Source organism: Primulina eburnea, chromosome 18 (genome assembly GCF_022965805.1).
Source record: "Primulina eburnea isolate SZY01 chromosome 18, ASM2296580v1, whole genome shotgun sequence".
NCBI lineage: Eukaryota > Viridiplantae > Streptophyta > Magnoliopsida > Lamiales > Gesneriaceae > Primulina > Primulina eburnea.
Window position 1 is genome coordinate 5,378,198 of NC_133118.1, and position 16,431 is coordinate 5,394,628.

At 37.3% G+C, this 16,431-nt stretch overlaps 1 protein-coding gene across 1 annotated transcript; it reads left to right on the plus strand.

The window, feature by feature from the left end:
• Positions 1-2,286: 2,286 nt before the first annotated feature.
• LOC140820260 (nucleobase-ascorbate transporter 3-like) lies at positions 2,287-15,471 on the plus strand. The gene is made up of 14 exons (XM_073180599.1): positions 2,287-2,826; positions 3,485-3,582; positions 3,679-3,855; positions 8,594-8,694; positions 8,846-8,921; positions 9,017-9,076; positions 9,162-9,346; positions 11,801-11,897; positions 12,346-12,432; positions 12,544-12,602; positions 13,711-13,802; positions 14,009-14,086; positions 14,167-14,327; positions 15,115-15,471. Exons 1-14 carry the CDS (start codon positions 2,664-2,666, stop codon positions 15,331-15,333), a joined length of 1,653 nt encoding a protein of 550 aa, XP_073036700.1. The 5' UTR covers positions 2,287-2,663; the 3' UTR covers positions 15,334-15,471.
• The last annotated feature ends 960 nt before the right edge of the window (positions 15,472-16,431 follow it).

Here is a 16,431-nt window from a genome sequence, read left to right on the forward strand (position 1 = left end):
AATATTAGTGCAGCAGCTTAGCAATCTTCTTCCCCCATTCTATTAACTTCTTTCCCGCTTTGAATCGGTAGAAGTCAGAGCTCCATCCTTCACGTTCTGGCCAGCAACTGCGTTTCATTCTTTTTCTGATTTGGTGAGCTTTTAGCTTCAATTTTTCTTGCTGACGTGAGTTTATTTAGCAAGGAATCGAAGCCCTTTATATTCTCCTGTTTTCAGCTGATTTCCAGCTATTTTTCAGCTAGGTTTCCGGCATGGAAATAGTGTTTCCGGAGACTTTTCCGGCGAGCCACCTCTGCGGGATCACTATTGTGCATTTAAGTCTCGATTCTTGAGGTATTAAGTTTGAAATTCCAGATTTTGAAAGGGTTATATAGGCTGTCCGGAAATTTAATTTTGATCAAGCCGATTTAAATTGTTTTAGTCAGTTGAAATTCATTATATTGAAGTGTATATCGAATTTATATTGTAGGTTATATCGTTGGACGAGTTTCTTCAGGAAGTCCTCAAGAAATTACCGTGGTATTGTAAGTTTATAGTTGAGGTACACTCAAACCTATATCATTACGACGCTTATATTGGTGTGTAAGAATATTCAGTAAATGTTGTTTGATATTATGTGCCTTGAATGTTTATTTTGTTGTATTCATGCATAAATTGTGGCATAACATATTGAGCCTTGAATCATTGGACGTCGATTTATGTTGATATATATATATATATATATAAATATATATATATATATATATATATATATATATATATATATATATATATATTAAGTCAACAGAGGGACAAGTTGGTTATGATTAGCCACATTCCTAGATGAAAAGCTAGGGACGAGCGACTTAGCTACTCGCATTCCTGATGCTACGTGCATGGACGAGCTGCGATTTGATGCTGCATTCCTGACACGGGTGGCCACTGTTACTGTTGATGATGCTATTTGTTTGTACTCCATTTGGTATCCGTTATTCTATTGTACCATTCATACATCACATGTCATTACATTTCTTGGTATTATTACTTGTCTTTTATATACGTCGTGTTTTTACTGGTTTGTCGTACTGGGGTATCCCTGTTTTTTTCTATGTTGTGGTTGCTTTTGATGCCATAGCAGGTCATTCCAGGAGATTTGACGCGTTTGGTGGAACGTCAGTGAGATATCCAGTAGTCAGTTGGTTTGTGTCAGAGTTCCCAGATATTTATATGTTATACTGGTTTGATACATTTGTCAGGGAGATGCTCTGTGTAGCTGTATGATGTTGTTTTTATGTTGTTTTGGATTTTATTTGTGGTATCCTGTGTCTAGTCCTGGCCAGTGTGGTTGTAAGATATTTTTTTGGTTGATTGTGAACTTGATGTTATTTTCGAGCGTATATTGTTGTTGTTGTGTTTTGAAATTTTTGGGATGTCCTACTTACGAGGAGGTCATGCCAAAATTTCTGTAGGCCCAAATGAACGTTTTAAACTCGTTTTCGCTGTTGACACCAATTAATCTTTGTTGTTTGGTAATTAAATATTAATTAAGAGCACATACCCTCACACTTGAAAGCAGTTGCGCTATTGAAAATTTGAATATTTGAACTTATACAATGATTTCAAAGAGCCTAACTGATTTACATATTCTTCTATTTATAGATTTGGATCCAAGAGTCGGTAAAATCAAACATTATAGATGTTTATCTCGTATTTTTCATGTCACTGTTTTAATTCGTACACTGTAGATAGTGCTCGTGAATTTCTGACAATTCAGTTACTGTTAGTACATAAGACTTTATCATATAGTTCGGCTTTGTAATTCTGAGTATTCTGACTAACTTTTCAAAGATTGTTTATTTATTTACTCAATTATATTTTAGTTCAGTTGGTTTTCAGCCATTAGTTTGATAGACTTGGATATCAGTTGAGTTTTAAACAAATTGTCTTATAAAAGTTTTAGTTTGGCTCATTATCATTTAAATTTGACTCAATTTATCAAATCACCAAAATTGAAATACTCTTAACATAATAACTTTTCAGTGATTAAACTTTCTAACTTATCTAAAAAAAGAAAAAAAGTCTTATTTGAGATGATGAATATTAAAATAGAGGAAATACTTGTTATGCATGAATGTCAAAAGCGTGAGAGGGACAGGACTGCGAGGGCGTTCTTGGGAATTCCAGCCTCGATATTTCGCATGCCCACGCGCTATGTTCATGCGCTTTCCTTGAGAAGGACAAAACGTCCAACTTCTGATTTCCTTGTCTTAATCACACACATTTTTTAACACTATAAAGAAAATACATGTATATCTGATACGAAATTACTTTTCTTTGTTGGGAAACTTCATCTGGGACAAAAAAATAAAACAGAAAAAATTCGAGTCTGAACTTGTTTTTCCAAGAAAACTTGTGAGAAAAGGAACCCAAGTTCTCCAAGTGAAGTTGAATTTGTTTTGTCCAACTTCCAAGAAATTTGAGTTTCGTTTCAGGGAATTCGAGAAGTTGAAGTTTGCTGAGTCGGGTTTGTGTACGTGTTCTTGGAAATCCCCCAGAAGCCACCACCCCTGAAAAAAGACTACTTTTTAGCTTTAGTGAGTGTGTGTGGGTGCTATAAACTTGTTGTATACTGTGGGGGAGGTTGAAATTCCACAGCCCGAAAGAAGAGCTAATCAAGGAGAAAGATGGTGGAGACAGGGCATCATCACCACCACCAGCCACCGCCGAGTCAGCCGCCACCGCCTGCGGTAGTAGCACCGCCACTTGGTTCCGCAAGAGGGCCTCTTTTCCCACCTGCGGAACAGCTTCTGCAGCTTAATTACTGCATCCACTCCAACCCATCTCTGGGTTTGTACTTTTTAGAACAAAAGTTACTCGCGCGCACACACAGACAGAGTGAAGCTGGGTTTTTCGCTGGCGTACTAATGCTAATGCTGTTTTGTTCCTGGCTAATTTTTTTTTTTTATGGGTTTAATGGAATTTTATCTTGCTGTCAAAAGGTGTGATTAATTGTATTTTATTATTCTTAATCTGGTCAAAAAATGGAAGAAAGTGTATCCTGACTAAAAAGGTGGTCTTTTCAATGATGGAGTGCCCTTGATGATGGAATCTTTTTTCAATATTCTTTTGAATCAGAATCGATGATGCTCCTTGCTTTTCTTGGTCCCTTATGCTGAATTGTAACCAATCATAAATGTTTTCACCTTTTGTTCACTAGGCGTAGAATATACTATGGATTTTATTGTCCCTTGTCCATTTCCTGGTTCGAACACTCGAATTCACATCCCGTGGTATGTGGTCTTGTTTGGAATATGGACAAATATTGGCAATCCATCATCCAAGTTTTTTTTTAAGTCAATCAACTGGCTCGGTTTTGATACAACTGGTTTCATTCAGAATGGACTTTAGGTTTCAGTCAGTAGAGTGAGTGGGCATTAAAATCACAAACAATAACCGAAACTTATTTTGATATATCTGAGCTGATTCTTTAACTCACGTATTGCAGTACAAACTGTGGTGTTAGCTTTCCAACACTTCGTTGTGATGCTTGGAACAACTGTATTGATTGCCAATACAATCGTACCTCCAATGGGTGGCGGTCCTGTAAGTTTTTTGTTATGCTCACATTTTTGGGAGGTTGATCAATCGTAGAGGTTTCTTAATGCTCTATAATGGAATTTTTTAAAATCTTGTAAACAGGGCGATAGAGCTCGAGTGATTCAGTCATTGCTCTTTATGTCGGGAGTGAACACCCTTTTGCAAACATGGTTTGGCACACGCCTTCCAACGGTGATGGGCCCTTCACTTGCTTATGTTATATCGGTACTGGGAATTGTCAACGATATATCTGGTGATACATTTCCAGATGACCAAGAGGTACATAAACTTTATTGTTAGATGTCACAAGGGGTTGTTGAAATTTTTTCCTGTGTGCTTGCTCTAACAGACTATTGTCACCCTTTTTCTTTTTAATGGTTTAGATTCCTGCACTTTTTCTTGATGTGCAAATTTGCTGTTGCCTTATTTAAAACCATCTCTTAGGGTGGTAGAATGCCTTAAATCTGGTTGAAGAATTTTTTCTTACTCATGATTTTTAGAAATTCATCTTATGCTGTTCATATATGTCCATTATGCTTGTAATTATTCTGTTAATGCAAACTTGACTGTAATTTTTCTGAGCATTTGATTCAATTTCTTTGTTACTTTTAAAAGTTTTGATTATTCTTTCTTTTTCTCTTCGACCAAATGTTAGCCTACCAATAGGATCGATCTGTTCTTGCCTCAAAATGAATTAAGTTTTTATTGTTAAATTATCACGCAGTTTTGAGCTAGATATATTTGTTAGATATTTGAATTTAAAATAAGGATAGGTTCTTTAGTTTATTAGATAACTTTTTATGTACGGTTTAAAGTTTAAGGTTAGATTAAATTAAGTTTCTTATCAATTGATTTGTTATGTATAAATAAGCAATGTAATCTTTTATTATGAATAAGATTTAATTTCCTTCCGAAATACTCGTTTTCTTTCAAACCACATGGTACCAGAGCACGGTTGTGGCCAATGATGAAGTACGGTATGGCCTATACCACCGACAGTTCATCAACGCCGGTGAGCACGACCCAAATCATGGGCGATGCTTCTCCTCTCTCCATAACGTCTTACAGGCCGGAATTTTTAAACTTGGTCACAATCTGCCCTCATGTACATTTGTGGACGTGGCAAGGAAGATCACCTCTCGAGCAGTGCGACACGACCTGACTCGGGTGATGTCACATTCAAAACTTAGAAGGAAGAAAACAACCTAGTCATGTCTTGGTTGATTAATTCAATGACGCCTGGAATTGGCGAAATTTTTTTCCTCTGCTCGACTGCAAAAGACATTTGCTATGTGGTCAGAGACACATTCTTTCAAATACAAGATGGCCAAGCTCTCTGCCATTGAATCAACTGTGCACGATCTCCTCCAGGACGAAAGCTCGGTTGCTGACTACTTTTTTGCCCTGACTCGACAATGGCAGATAATTGACCTCATCGAAGAATTTCATTGGACATGCACCAAGGACGAGGAACTCTATCGCTCAATTGTTGAAAGTAAGTGTGTATTCAAATTCCTGATGGGCTTAAATCGAGCTATCGATGATGTCTGTGGTCGGGTCCTGAGCCTCCGTGCTGCCTTCTCGGTGGTCAGACAGGAAGAAAGTTGTCGCACGGTGATGCTGGGTTCTTCGCTGCACATTTCCGCAACCCCCGCAACCCCTTATGTTTTTGCCCTCATTCTACAGTGCCAAGCCCCATCATAACTATTTGACTCTGCGCATTCTGCTACACGTGTACATCCACGAAAGGACGATCAGTTCCAGGACGACTTTGGTGTGAAAAATGCAAGTAACCTAATCACATCATCGATTCTTGCGGGAAAATTCATGGCAAGCATGCGGATTGGAAGCCTGCGCGAGAACGTCGAGCTAATGCTACTGTCTTAGGTGCTGATCCTTCTTCCACTGAGTCAATGCCCTTCACCAGTGCCCAATTGGATGTCCTCCAAAAGCTATTCCGCCAGCAGGCATAATGACATTGGATCAAGAATTACTACTATCCAAGGTGATAATTCCCTTGTATTTCTCTCTCACCGTGTTCCTTCACAATCGTGGATCATTGATTCAGGGGCGTCGAATCACATGGCTGGTCAGTTGGATTTGTTTACATCATATTGCCCTTTTTCTGTCCCTCGATCGGTTCAAGTAGCAGATGGTTTTTGCACAAGGGTGCTCGGGTCGGGTTCCATATGTTTAACATCTATGTTGCACTTAAAATAATGTCCTATTTGTTCCTGCTCTTCATTGCAATATGTTGTCGGTTAGCACGTTGAATCGAGATCTGACTTGCACCACTATTTTTTCATCTAACTCTTGTGTTTTTCGAAAGCTAGCCTTGGGGAGGACGATTGACAGTGCTGATTATTGTGCGGGCCTGTGCCTTCTCAAGATGAAACCCGTCTCAAAGCCTTCAACTCCTGGTGTTCCTGTTTCTGTTTTTCAATCCAATAAGAATGGTGAACTTTTGTTGTGGCACTTTCGACTAGGACATCCGAAGTTTATGTACCTTCGAAAATTGTTTCCACATTTATTTGATAATAGAAGTTCACTTTCCCTCATTGTGATGCGTGTCAGCTACCCAAACATGTGTGTCACACTTTCAAACAACAATCATATTCTCCATCCAAATCATTTGCTTTAATTTAGATCAAATACAGGTACCATCAAGCATCAATGAAGCTCTCCAAAATCCACATTGGAGAGAAAATCAATGAGGCTATCCAAAATCCACATTGGAGAGAAAATCAATGAGGCTATCCAAAATCCACATTGGAGAACAACCGACAGTGATGAAATTCGGGCCCTTGAAAAGAACAATACTTGGCAAATCACAGACCTCCCCCCGGAAAACGTGTAGTTGGTTGCAAATGGCTCTTTACAGTTAAGCACAAAGCTGATGGAAACATCAAACATTTAAAGCACGAGTGGTAGCAAAAATGTATACCCAAACTTATGGGATTGATTATCTAGAAACTTTCGCACCTGTAGCTATGCTGAACACAGTCCGTGTTCTCCTGTCCATTACCACAAATTTAGACTGGCCACTATACTAGTTTGATGTCAAGAATGTCTTAAATGGGGACCTGGACGAGGAAATCTACATGAATATACCATCGGGATTTGAGTCAGAAGACAATGTAAACAAGGTATGTAGGTTGAAGAAATCTCTCTATGGCCTAAAACAATCGCCTATATGGCTTGGTTTCACAGGTTCACAAAATACTGAAAGACAATGGGTATCTTCAGTGCCAATCAGACCACACTATGTTTGTTAAACACTCCCAACACAGATAAAATCTTTGTTATCATTGTCTACGTTGTTGATATTGTGATTAGTAGAAACTATGGAGAGGAAATCACTTAGATTAAGCTACTGCTTTCAGTGGCATTCGAGATGGAAGATCTTGGACTCTTAAAATATTTCTTGGGAATGGAAGTGGCTAGATCAAAGCACGGAATTGTTATTTCCCAAAGTAAATATGTCTTGGATCTCTGAAAGGAAACAGGGATGATGGGGTGCAAGCCTGTTGATACACCAATTGACCCAAATGTAAGAATTCGTTAGAAGAGTGACAGTCCTCCTGCCGATAAAGGAAGATATCAAAGATTAGCAGGCAAGATGATATATCTCTCTCATGCAAGACTAGATATTGGATTTGTTGTAAGCTTCATAAAGTCCGTTAATGAACAATCCAACAGAGGAACACATGGAGGCTGTTCCTAGGATATTGAAGTACCTAAAGGGGTTCCCTGGCAAGGGATTGTTTTTCCGTTGAACCATCCCAAGACATATACAAGTATACAGTGATGCAAACAGTGGTGGCAAGATGCAGTGCAGAAGCAAAATTTCGGTCGTTGGCCAATGGGATTTGCGAAGGAATATGGCTCCAAAGGGTGTTGGCTGAATTGGAAGGACATCAGATAATCGAACTAAAGTGTGACAATCTAGTAGCTATAAGCATTGCCAAGAATCTAGTTCGTCATGATTGCACTAAGCATATTGAGATCGATCGTTATTTCATCAGCGAAAAATTGAGATGGGAATCTAGAAAGTTAACTACGTTCCTAGCAAGTCACAAGTTTTATATCTCCGGACAAAGGCTCTATTTCGACCCACATTTGAAGACTCGGTGTTCAAGTTGTGCATGATCGTCATATATCACCCAACTTGAGGAGAGTGTTGAATATTTGAATTTAAAATAAGGATATGTTCTTTAGTTTATTATATAACTTTCTATCTATTGTTTCAAGTTTAAGGTTTAGATTAGATTAAGTTTCTTATCAATTGATTGTTATGTATACATAAGCAATGTACTCTTTTATTATGAATAAGAATTAATTTCCTTCCGAAATACTCGTTTTCTCTCAAACCACAATATTTGTAGAAGTTGACCTCTTTTTGAAATCCGCACTTATCTTTACAGGCGTTAACTTTTTGTCATTTCTGGATGTAGTCACAGTCGCCTTTTAGCATTAATATACCTCCAGGCCAGCTTAATAGATCATTAAAGAACTCTTCAAGGGACTGGGAGTGTGTGGTCGGAAAAAGAAACAAAAGAAGAATTTACAAGGAAAAAAGAACGGAGAAATGGAGAATATGCGGAGAAATATATGCAATTGATTATGAGTTTAGGGTTCAATCTTCTAAGCGACTGTTATCACATGAACATATGCAAGTTTTGTAATTGATTTTGACTGGTTTGATACACAATAATGGAGAAAGGCTAACCAGCAACTGACAAATTATTATTTCACTAAGCTGAGCAATGTAATTTGGCCTTCTGTATGTTTTCTTGAGATGATACTTTTCCCTTCTAGCAATTCCAATACCTGATCGGTCTTAGGATTCTGTGCTGGCTGATTCTGGTTCGGCATCAATACTTTTTACTTTGGGCTGGTTAAGGACTTCTAGATTGTGCCTTATGATGCATTGGTCATATGTACTTCTCTCGGCCTTTTTACCCTTGTTTTGACATGAAATTTTCTTTTTAATTGTTTTAAATATTGATTCTTGTAGCGGTTCACTCACACAATAAGAGCTATTCAAGGAGCATTGATAGTGTCGTCATTTGTGAACATCATACTTGGATATAGCAGTGCCTGGGGAAAATTTACCAGGTAAAAATATTCATATGCTCCGTTCTTCTTGTACATTAATTAAACTTTAATAGGCATTATTTACCCAAACATGCAGGTGACAACTTCGGCCTATTTGTTAGTTTCCTAATTTGTGTTATCTTTTTTCTTGGTCAACTTTATCTCCTCATAGGTACTTTAGTCCAGTGATCATAGTGCCAGCTGTTTGTGTAGTAGGTCTTGGTTTATTTGCTAGAGGCTTTCCACAGGTATTTTGTTTTCTTCTTGCCAGCTTCATCAAACAAAATAATGATTAATACAAGATTTTTCTTTGGCTGAAGCATGTCTCTCTGCATTCGCGCAGCTCGCTAATTGTATGGAAATTGGCCTACCCATGTTGATTTTGCTTATTATCTCTCAACAAGTAAGATTTCATTTTACTTGTGAAATTTATGCCTCTACTCTCTTCTAGTTGGACAATTTCAAGAATGAATATGCCCTACATGTAGTACCTGCAACACATCCATTCAGTTGCTCGAACTATGCTGGAGAGGTATGCTTTGTTTGTGTGTGTTGGAGTTATCTGGGCTTTCGCTGCGATTCTCACTGTTGCAGGTGCTTACAACAATGTTCGTGAGCAGACTAAATTAAGCTGTCGTACGGACCGTTCTTATCTCATGTCATCTGCTCCATGGTACACTCTGCATTCACCGTGATATACTGCAATTCCATTTATTTTGATCTACAAAATATATTTCAGCTGTTAACATGGGCATATTATTGGTCATAGTCTCCATGATGATGCACAACAATCCATAATTACTAATAAGTGCATACAATGCATAATTAAGTTTCAAGAAATATGGTTTACATGGAGACAGGCCCTCCAAGTTAACCGAAACCTTTTTCGAGTCCCATTATCCTTATCCTTGAACAATTGCCCAGCTTCGAAACCTAATACCTGTACTCCAATCAACAAGAATGCTGTCTAAGGTGATGAACTGGTCCCATGAAACTGGATGTGAACCGTTCACGTGGCATGATAGGAAATGAACAACATAAAATCTATCTGCTCTAGTGTTCAACAGTGATAAAAATTCAAGTATGATTTTATATTTATACTCGAGGAATACATGGGACCAAAGAAAAATGGAAGTTGAGAATGGGTGATTACCCAAATCATCTAATCGATAGGGTGATTACCCAAATCATTTAATCGATCATATTGGGGATATACTCCAAATGTAGCTCGACAACAACTAAGGCCACTATGAGGAATAAAGCCCCACTGGGGCACCATAGATTATACCCTAATGTCACTTTCCCTGGCTACGACAAAACCCCTTTAGTCCAGGTATCCGCATCAACATGGTGCTAATATCAATCAAGCTCAGTATACTATGTGAATCAAACGTTCTTTGCATACATTTATAATCAACAAATTATTCATAATGAGTATCATTTTTCGTTCAATTATATCATCTCATTACCATGAAGTAGAACCATGCTAATAAGTATCAATTTTGTCGCATGGGTAGACAAAGCACTGACCACATAATAATATGAGCACACAAGTGACCTGTGTCACCGAAAAAATCATATCTGCTAGGAGTGTTCAGAATCCAGACCTAACCAAACCAAAATGTTAAACCAAACCAAACCGAACGGTTTGGATTGGTTTTCCGGCGATCGCGGTTTGGATTGGTTTTAAAATCATCCAAATCAAAAAAATTGGTTTTGTTCAAGTTTTGAATAAAAAAAATAAACCGAAATCAATTACACTAATATAAAAAAATATGGAATAGTTTTTGTTAATTTTGTGTGATTTTTCTTGGATATAGAAATATATTGTTTGAATTTTAGTTTATATTCTATTATTAGTGAGTGTTGTAACAGTACAATTATATTGATAATTTATTGATTGTAGATTTTAACCCAAATATGCACAAGCACATCCCTGAAAGTTTATGTTTTTTTTAAGTTATAAAATTTTGTAACTTGTGTAATTATTTTTATTTCAAATATTTTACTAATAATCATTATATTTCATGATTAAGTACAATACCCACTCAACTTCTATCAATTGCTAATATTTCTGAATTGCAGTATTTTATGCACTAATTCATTATGAAAATTAAAATTTATGTTGAATAATCTAAACCGAACCAAACCGAAATTAATGATTTGGTTATAAAAAAATCATGGTTTAGTTTGCTTTGAAATTTTTTGAAACAGATATAATATGTGTGGTTCGAATTCTTATATAAAACCGAACCAAACTGTAGTTAAAACCCCTAGTACCTGCCACATGTTACCGATCATAGCATACATTTAACTCACACGTTTTTATGCCATAGCTCTAATAATTAACCTTATTTAAATTTTGGAGATGCCGTTAGAGGGGCAATCCCGGTAAACATAGCTTAACCAATGGCTGATGTGGTATCCTAAACACCATGTAAGCCTCTTCTCATCATTATATCCATTTTAGAAGCAGAGATTGCTTCACTCATTTGCTGCACAAACCATCAAAATAACTTGAAATAGTCTATTCGAGCAGAGAACTTGTACATATATCATACCCATTAGCTTTTAACTACTTAGAACTTGACGAACACGGAACAATTCTTGATGTCTTCATAGCGATGGAGCTACTGAAAGGGTAACAACCTTCTTGCCTTGAGGATGGCTTGGGAAGGTTTATAATCCAAAGGGGGTTATGCCTTCTAGCCCAAAATACCATGTTTCAAGGAAGAGATGATTGGGAGTTGGATTATGTAGGAATTGGCTTTAAAAATGCTTAATGTATGTTTTCATGGGACTGTTTGACGGGCTGTTTGGTGTGCAATCCAGTGCTGAATTGGTCTTCGAACATAAAATAAATTCAACAAATGCGACAATTGTGACGATGCCACAGACTTCATCGCCTGCCGGAGATAACCAGAATTCAAAATGCTTTGGTTGTTCGGCTTGGTTTTGATAATATGAATCATATGTGGCTGTGTCAAACATTTATGTACTTATCCATGACAAAAGAAATACAAATCTATGGGTTTAAATTATCAAAACATGTGCATGGGGTTTCAGGGCCTTACACGGGGATTATGGCTCGGGAATTCACATTTTTCTTGATATTACTTCATTTCAGGATCAAGATTCCATATCCTTTCCAGTGGGGTACACCGATATTTAGAGCTAGCCATGTATTTGGGATGATGGGCGCTGCTCTTGTTTCTTCTGCAGAGGTTTGTTGATCCTTGCCACCTCTTAAGGAGCATACTATGATGTCCCTACTTTGCCTTGTTTCAATAAGGAAGTACCTAAACCTAAAAACGTTGTCCTTATTAGGAAATACAGAAATTCATGTCGAACCTTCTATTCATTTTGAAAAGTACCCCAAATTTGTTTTTCTCAAAACATCCTTCAATTGTTGCATTTTGGAAAACTACCAAAACGCCAATATTAATACCTTTTATTCTTATATACAAATGTTTACAATACATGCAATGGACTATTAGTGGTGGTTGATTAGATCTAACTGCGAGACTACTAGTGGTGGTTGATTAAATCTATCTGAATGCCACGTTACTGACATTAGAAATGCTATTTTGCTTCAGTCTTTTCGATAAGCTTAATGTAGTCGCACTTGGAGTATCATTTGTTTTTAAGTGCTATAATTAAGGTCGTTTGCAGTCGACTGGAACATTTTATGCTGCAGCCCGGCTTGCTGGTGCTACTTCACCTCCTGCATTTGTCATTAGCCGGAGCATTGGTCTGCAGGTCTAAGCTCATGAAATCTAATGATTTTGTGTGTGTTTTCTCATAAAAGGGTATGTTTTAACCCTTTATGATGAATTTACGATGTGAAACCTTTCCGCGCTTCATCTTCAGGGTATAGGCCAGCTGATTGAAGGAATATTTGGTTCCATTGTTGGAACTACAGCTTCTGTGTAAGACTCTGGTGCCATGCTTGAATTGTTTACTTTCTCACATCTGTTTCAAGTTCAACCATCTCCTGCGACTAGTACTTTGAGTACATGTGGTGTATGTTGGTAAATGGTAATGATGGGGAGTTGAGCAAAACAAAAGAAACTAGAAGCAACTAGCAACCCGCAAAATCTCTTGCTAAAAATATTAACAGTGCCTCAAAAAGACTTCTTCCTTATCTCTACGTTAACTATGCTGGGACTGTGCCGCATGACACCCAGGACTATCATATTGAAGAATTCTAGTCAACCATGTGCTGCATCTTGCAAATTGCAATTCAATGGAGACCTATTATTTTATCTGTTAGATATCCCGCCTTCCGTTTCTTGCTAATCATCTACGAAGCTTCTTATATTCATAATATCTGTAAATTAATGATAAAAAAGCATGCAAAACTTTTTCTGACAAGTGTAACTTGTTGATCAAATGCTCCCAAACAAAATATCATGTCTGCCATTTGAATCTTTTTTTTATACATTGAAAAATATGTTTGATAATTAATAGATCCTGGAAGGGGAAAAGAATAGAAAGTTGTGTGCACCACTTTGTGTCACAATCCTTCAGGAATACTACTTGATTTCCATGTCAACTTTCAGATCCCCATCAAAACCACGCACAAGAATGTCTTACGAAAAGAGATCAAATTTCTAAAATTAATTTAATAAAACTATGACATTTGACATGTGTAGGTACCATTGTTTGATATCATGAATGCTACTTAGCTCAGTTTGCGCAAACCGGATATTCAATGTAGACTGGTCACAGGATACCTTTCTCAAATGATTGAGACCTTTGTAAGAAAAACAAATCAGGAAGCTTAGAACTAACAATTTCAAGAAATATTAGTCCCTTGTCAAATTATTTCCTTTATCTGTTAGCAAATGACTTTTTTCTGTACTAAAGCTTAATGAAATGCTTACAATATTGAATCATGTCTCTAATATTAGTTGGGGAAGGGTATGAAAAGGTAGGACTTGAGTCATTCCACATTAATTTGAGTTAAGCAGCCTTGCAGTGAAAACTCCTATAAAACAAGTTTTATGTGATCGTTGTTGGTCTTCCTTTATGCAGAGAAAATGTCGGGCTCCTGGGATTAACTCGTGTTGGGAGCAGAAGAGTTGTTCAGATATCCACTGCTTTTATGATCTTCTTTTCCATATTTGGTTTGTTAACTGGGCCTCACTGTATTATTTTTCTCTTTTCTTTTCATTCGTTTATGATTGTGAGATGAGGCAAGTAGTAGATGATAATTGGAATAAGATAAAGAGTGGATTTTTCTTTATTGTCTTGAGTGGGATTTTGCTGAAGGTTGCTGTTTGTGAGGAGGCACAAATTCTTGAATTTATGATTTATAACTCTTGCCTTGCAGGAAAATTTGGTGCGTTTTTTGCATCAATTCCATTGCCGATATTTGCTGCTATATATTGTATCTTATATGGCTTTGTTGGTGAGTCACTTCTCGGAGCAGTAGTACCTGTTACCATCATGTATTTTACTTGTTTTATCATTTTTGCAAACCTTTTGCAGCTGCTGTCGGGATTTCATTTATACAGTTTACAAATAGCAACTCAATGCGAAACATCTACGTATTGGGCGTCTCTTTGTTCTTGGCTATATCTGTTCCCCAATATTTTGTGATGAACACAGATTTGTCTGGACATGGACCTGTCAGAACAAATGCGGGATGGGTAGGTGTTATGACATTTTCTCTGATGTCTTCATGTTTTCGTTGAAAACACATTATCATTTGGGATTAAAGGATATTGTAGTTATGGATGCCAATTTTTCATACCGTGCAACAATGAGAAAGTTATACATTGATCATCGAGTAATTTGCCCGAGGTATACTCCTTTTAGTTCCAACATGGATGGATCCATATGTTTAGTTGAGAAGCATCTGAGGTGCTGGGGTTAAAAACTTGCATCTTAGAAAAATGATGAGAATATTGCAGTAGTCGGTTATTGTTATGATTTTTATGTGACATGCCTACTAACGAGGAGTCTATTGCTCAAGATCGGTGATGGGAGATCACCTATTTCTTCTAAATTGTATTACAAGATCTTGGTCCTTCTATTTTTGAAACTTTGCTACCCTAAGATTCTGTAGAGAAGTATGCAAATGTTATGCTGTGGGAAAACAGACACTACTCATTTTACCTTCCAAATCGACCGATTGGCTGAGGCGGAGAAACTATAAAATGTTAGTCTGATGTATACTTTTGATTGTATGGCACGGGCATTATAAAAAGACAACTCTTTGCAAGGATACGACGCAAGTACTATAAACAATACAACAGACAGCATCATGTTTCTATTTTCACAGAACATTGGTAGGCACACTAGATAGTTTGTCCTGTATTAGTGATATGAAACCAAGAAAATGTTCAGTAATTGTCATTTCAGTTTGCCATTCAATGCTTACAGTATTGCTTAAGATTCAAATGGGATGTATCCTTTTTGTTTTGTTTCCTGCAGTTCAATGATATATTGAATACGATATTCTCTTCACCACCAACCGTGGCCTTAATAGTTGGGACGATCCTAGACAACACACTTGAAGCTCATCATGCATTTGAAGACAGAGGACTTCCATGGTTCGTGCCTTTCCAGAGCTGGAAGGGCGATAGTAGAAACGAAGAATTTTACAGTTATCCTTTGAGAATAAACGAGTACATTCCCTCAAGATTTCTCTGACTAAACTTTGGTTTTGTATATTCTTGACAGTTGCAGTTAAAAATCTGTGTACCCAAATGTATGAATAGACACATGACTTGGTTTGCACCCCAACATACATGCTTTCTTTGGAATATCTATGGTGTACTTTCTTTGAGAGAGAGATTCTCTTCTTCCAAAATCTTTGGCTTAGAATTCTTGTTCCATCATCAACTTGATCCTTACCTTTTCATCATTATCTCCGGTGACAATGATATCATCAACATATACTATGAGAATAATTGATTTTTCCTTCTCGGAATGTTTAAATAAGATTTAATGATCTGCTTGTTTTCTGAAAATACCCAAGCTTCTTGATTACCTGAGAGAATCTTTCAAACCAGGCACGATGGGACCCTTTAACCCATAAAGAAATTTGTTAAGTTTGTATACAATACGACTCTCCAAATTTTTTCGAATCTCGGAAAATAGAAAAATAGAAGAAGGAAGAAAGGGACGTGTAATGTGAATTTCATTTCTCAACCGTATCGTGCATTTACATTTTAACAGAGTTATATACACTCTCGTTGTAAATGATTTGATTCCTCAAGATTGTTCTCAAATAAATGAGCTTGCTATATATCCTATGGGCTTAATACAATAGGTTCTATGGATTTGTATCTTGGGCTTCAGGAATGTCTTTAACTTGCCCCCTCATGCTTAGTAGGGGATGAGGAACCACGCTAAGCTTGGACCGAAGTCGATGAAACATCATTGTAGATAATGGTTTAGTAAGTATGTCTGCAATTTGATCAGTCGAAGGAACATGGCGTACTGATAGTTGTTTGGCCAAAACTTTCTCACGAACGAAGTGAAGATCAAGCTCTAGGTGCTTTGTTCTTGCATGTAACACTGGATTAGCAGTGAGTGCAATGGTGCTGAGATTGTCACACCATAGAATGGGTGGATCTGAGACAACAATGTGGAGTTCAGAAAGAAGGGACTGAATCCACAATAACTCGGATGTAGCATTTGCAACACTTCTGTATTCCGCTTCAGTGCTAGACCTGGATACAATAGGTTGCTTCTTGGAGCTCCAAGAAATAGGAGAGGATCCAAAGAACTAGCAAAATCCAGACG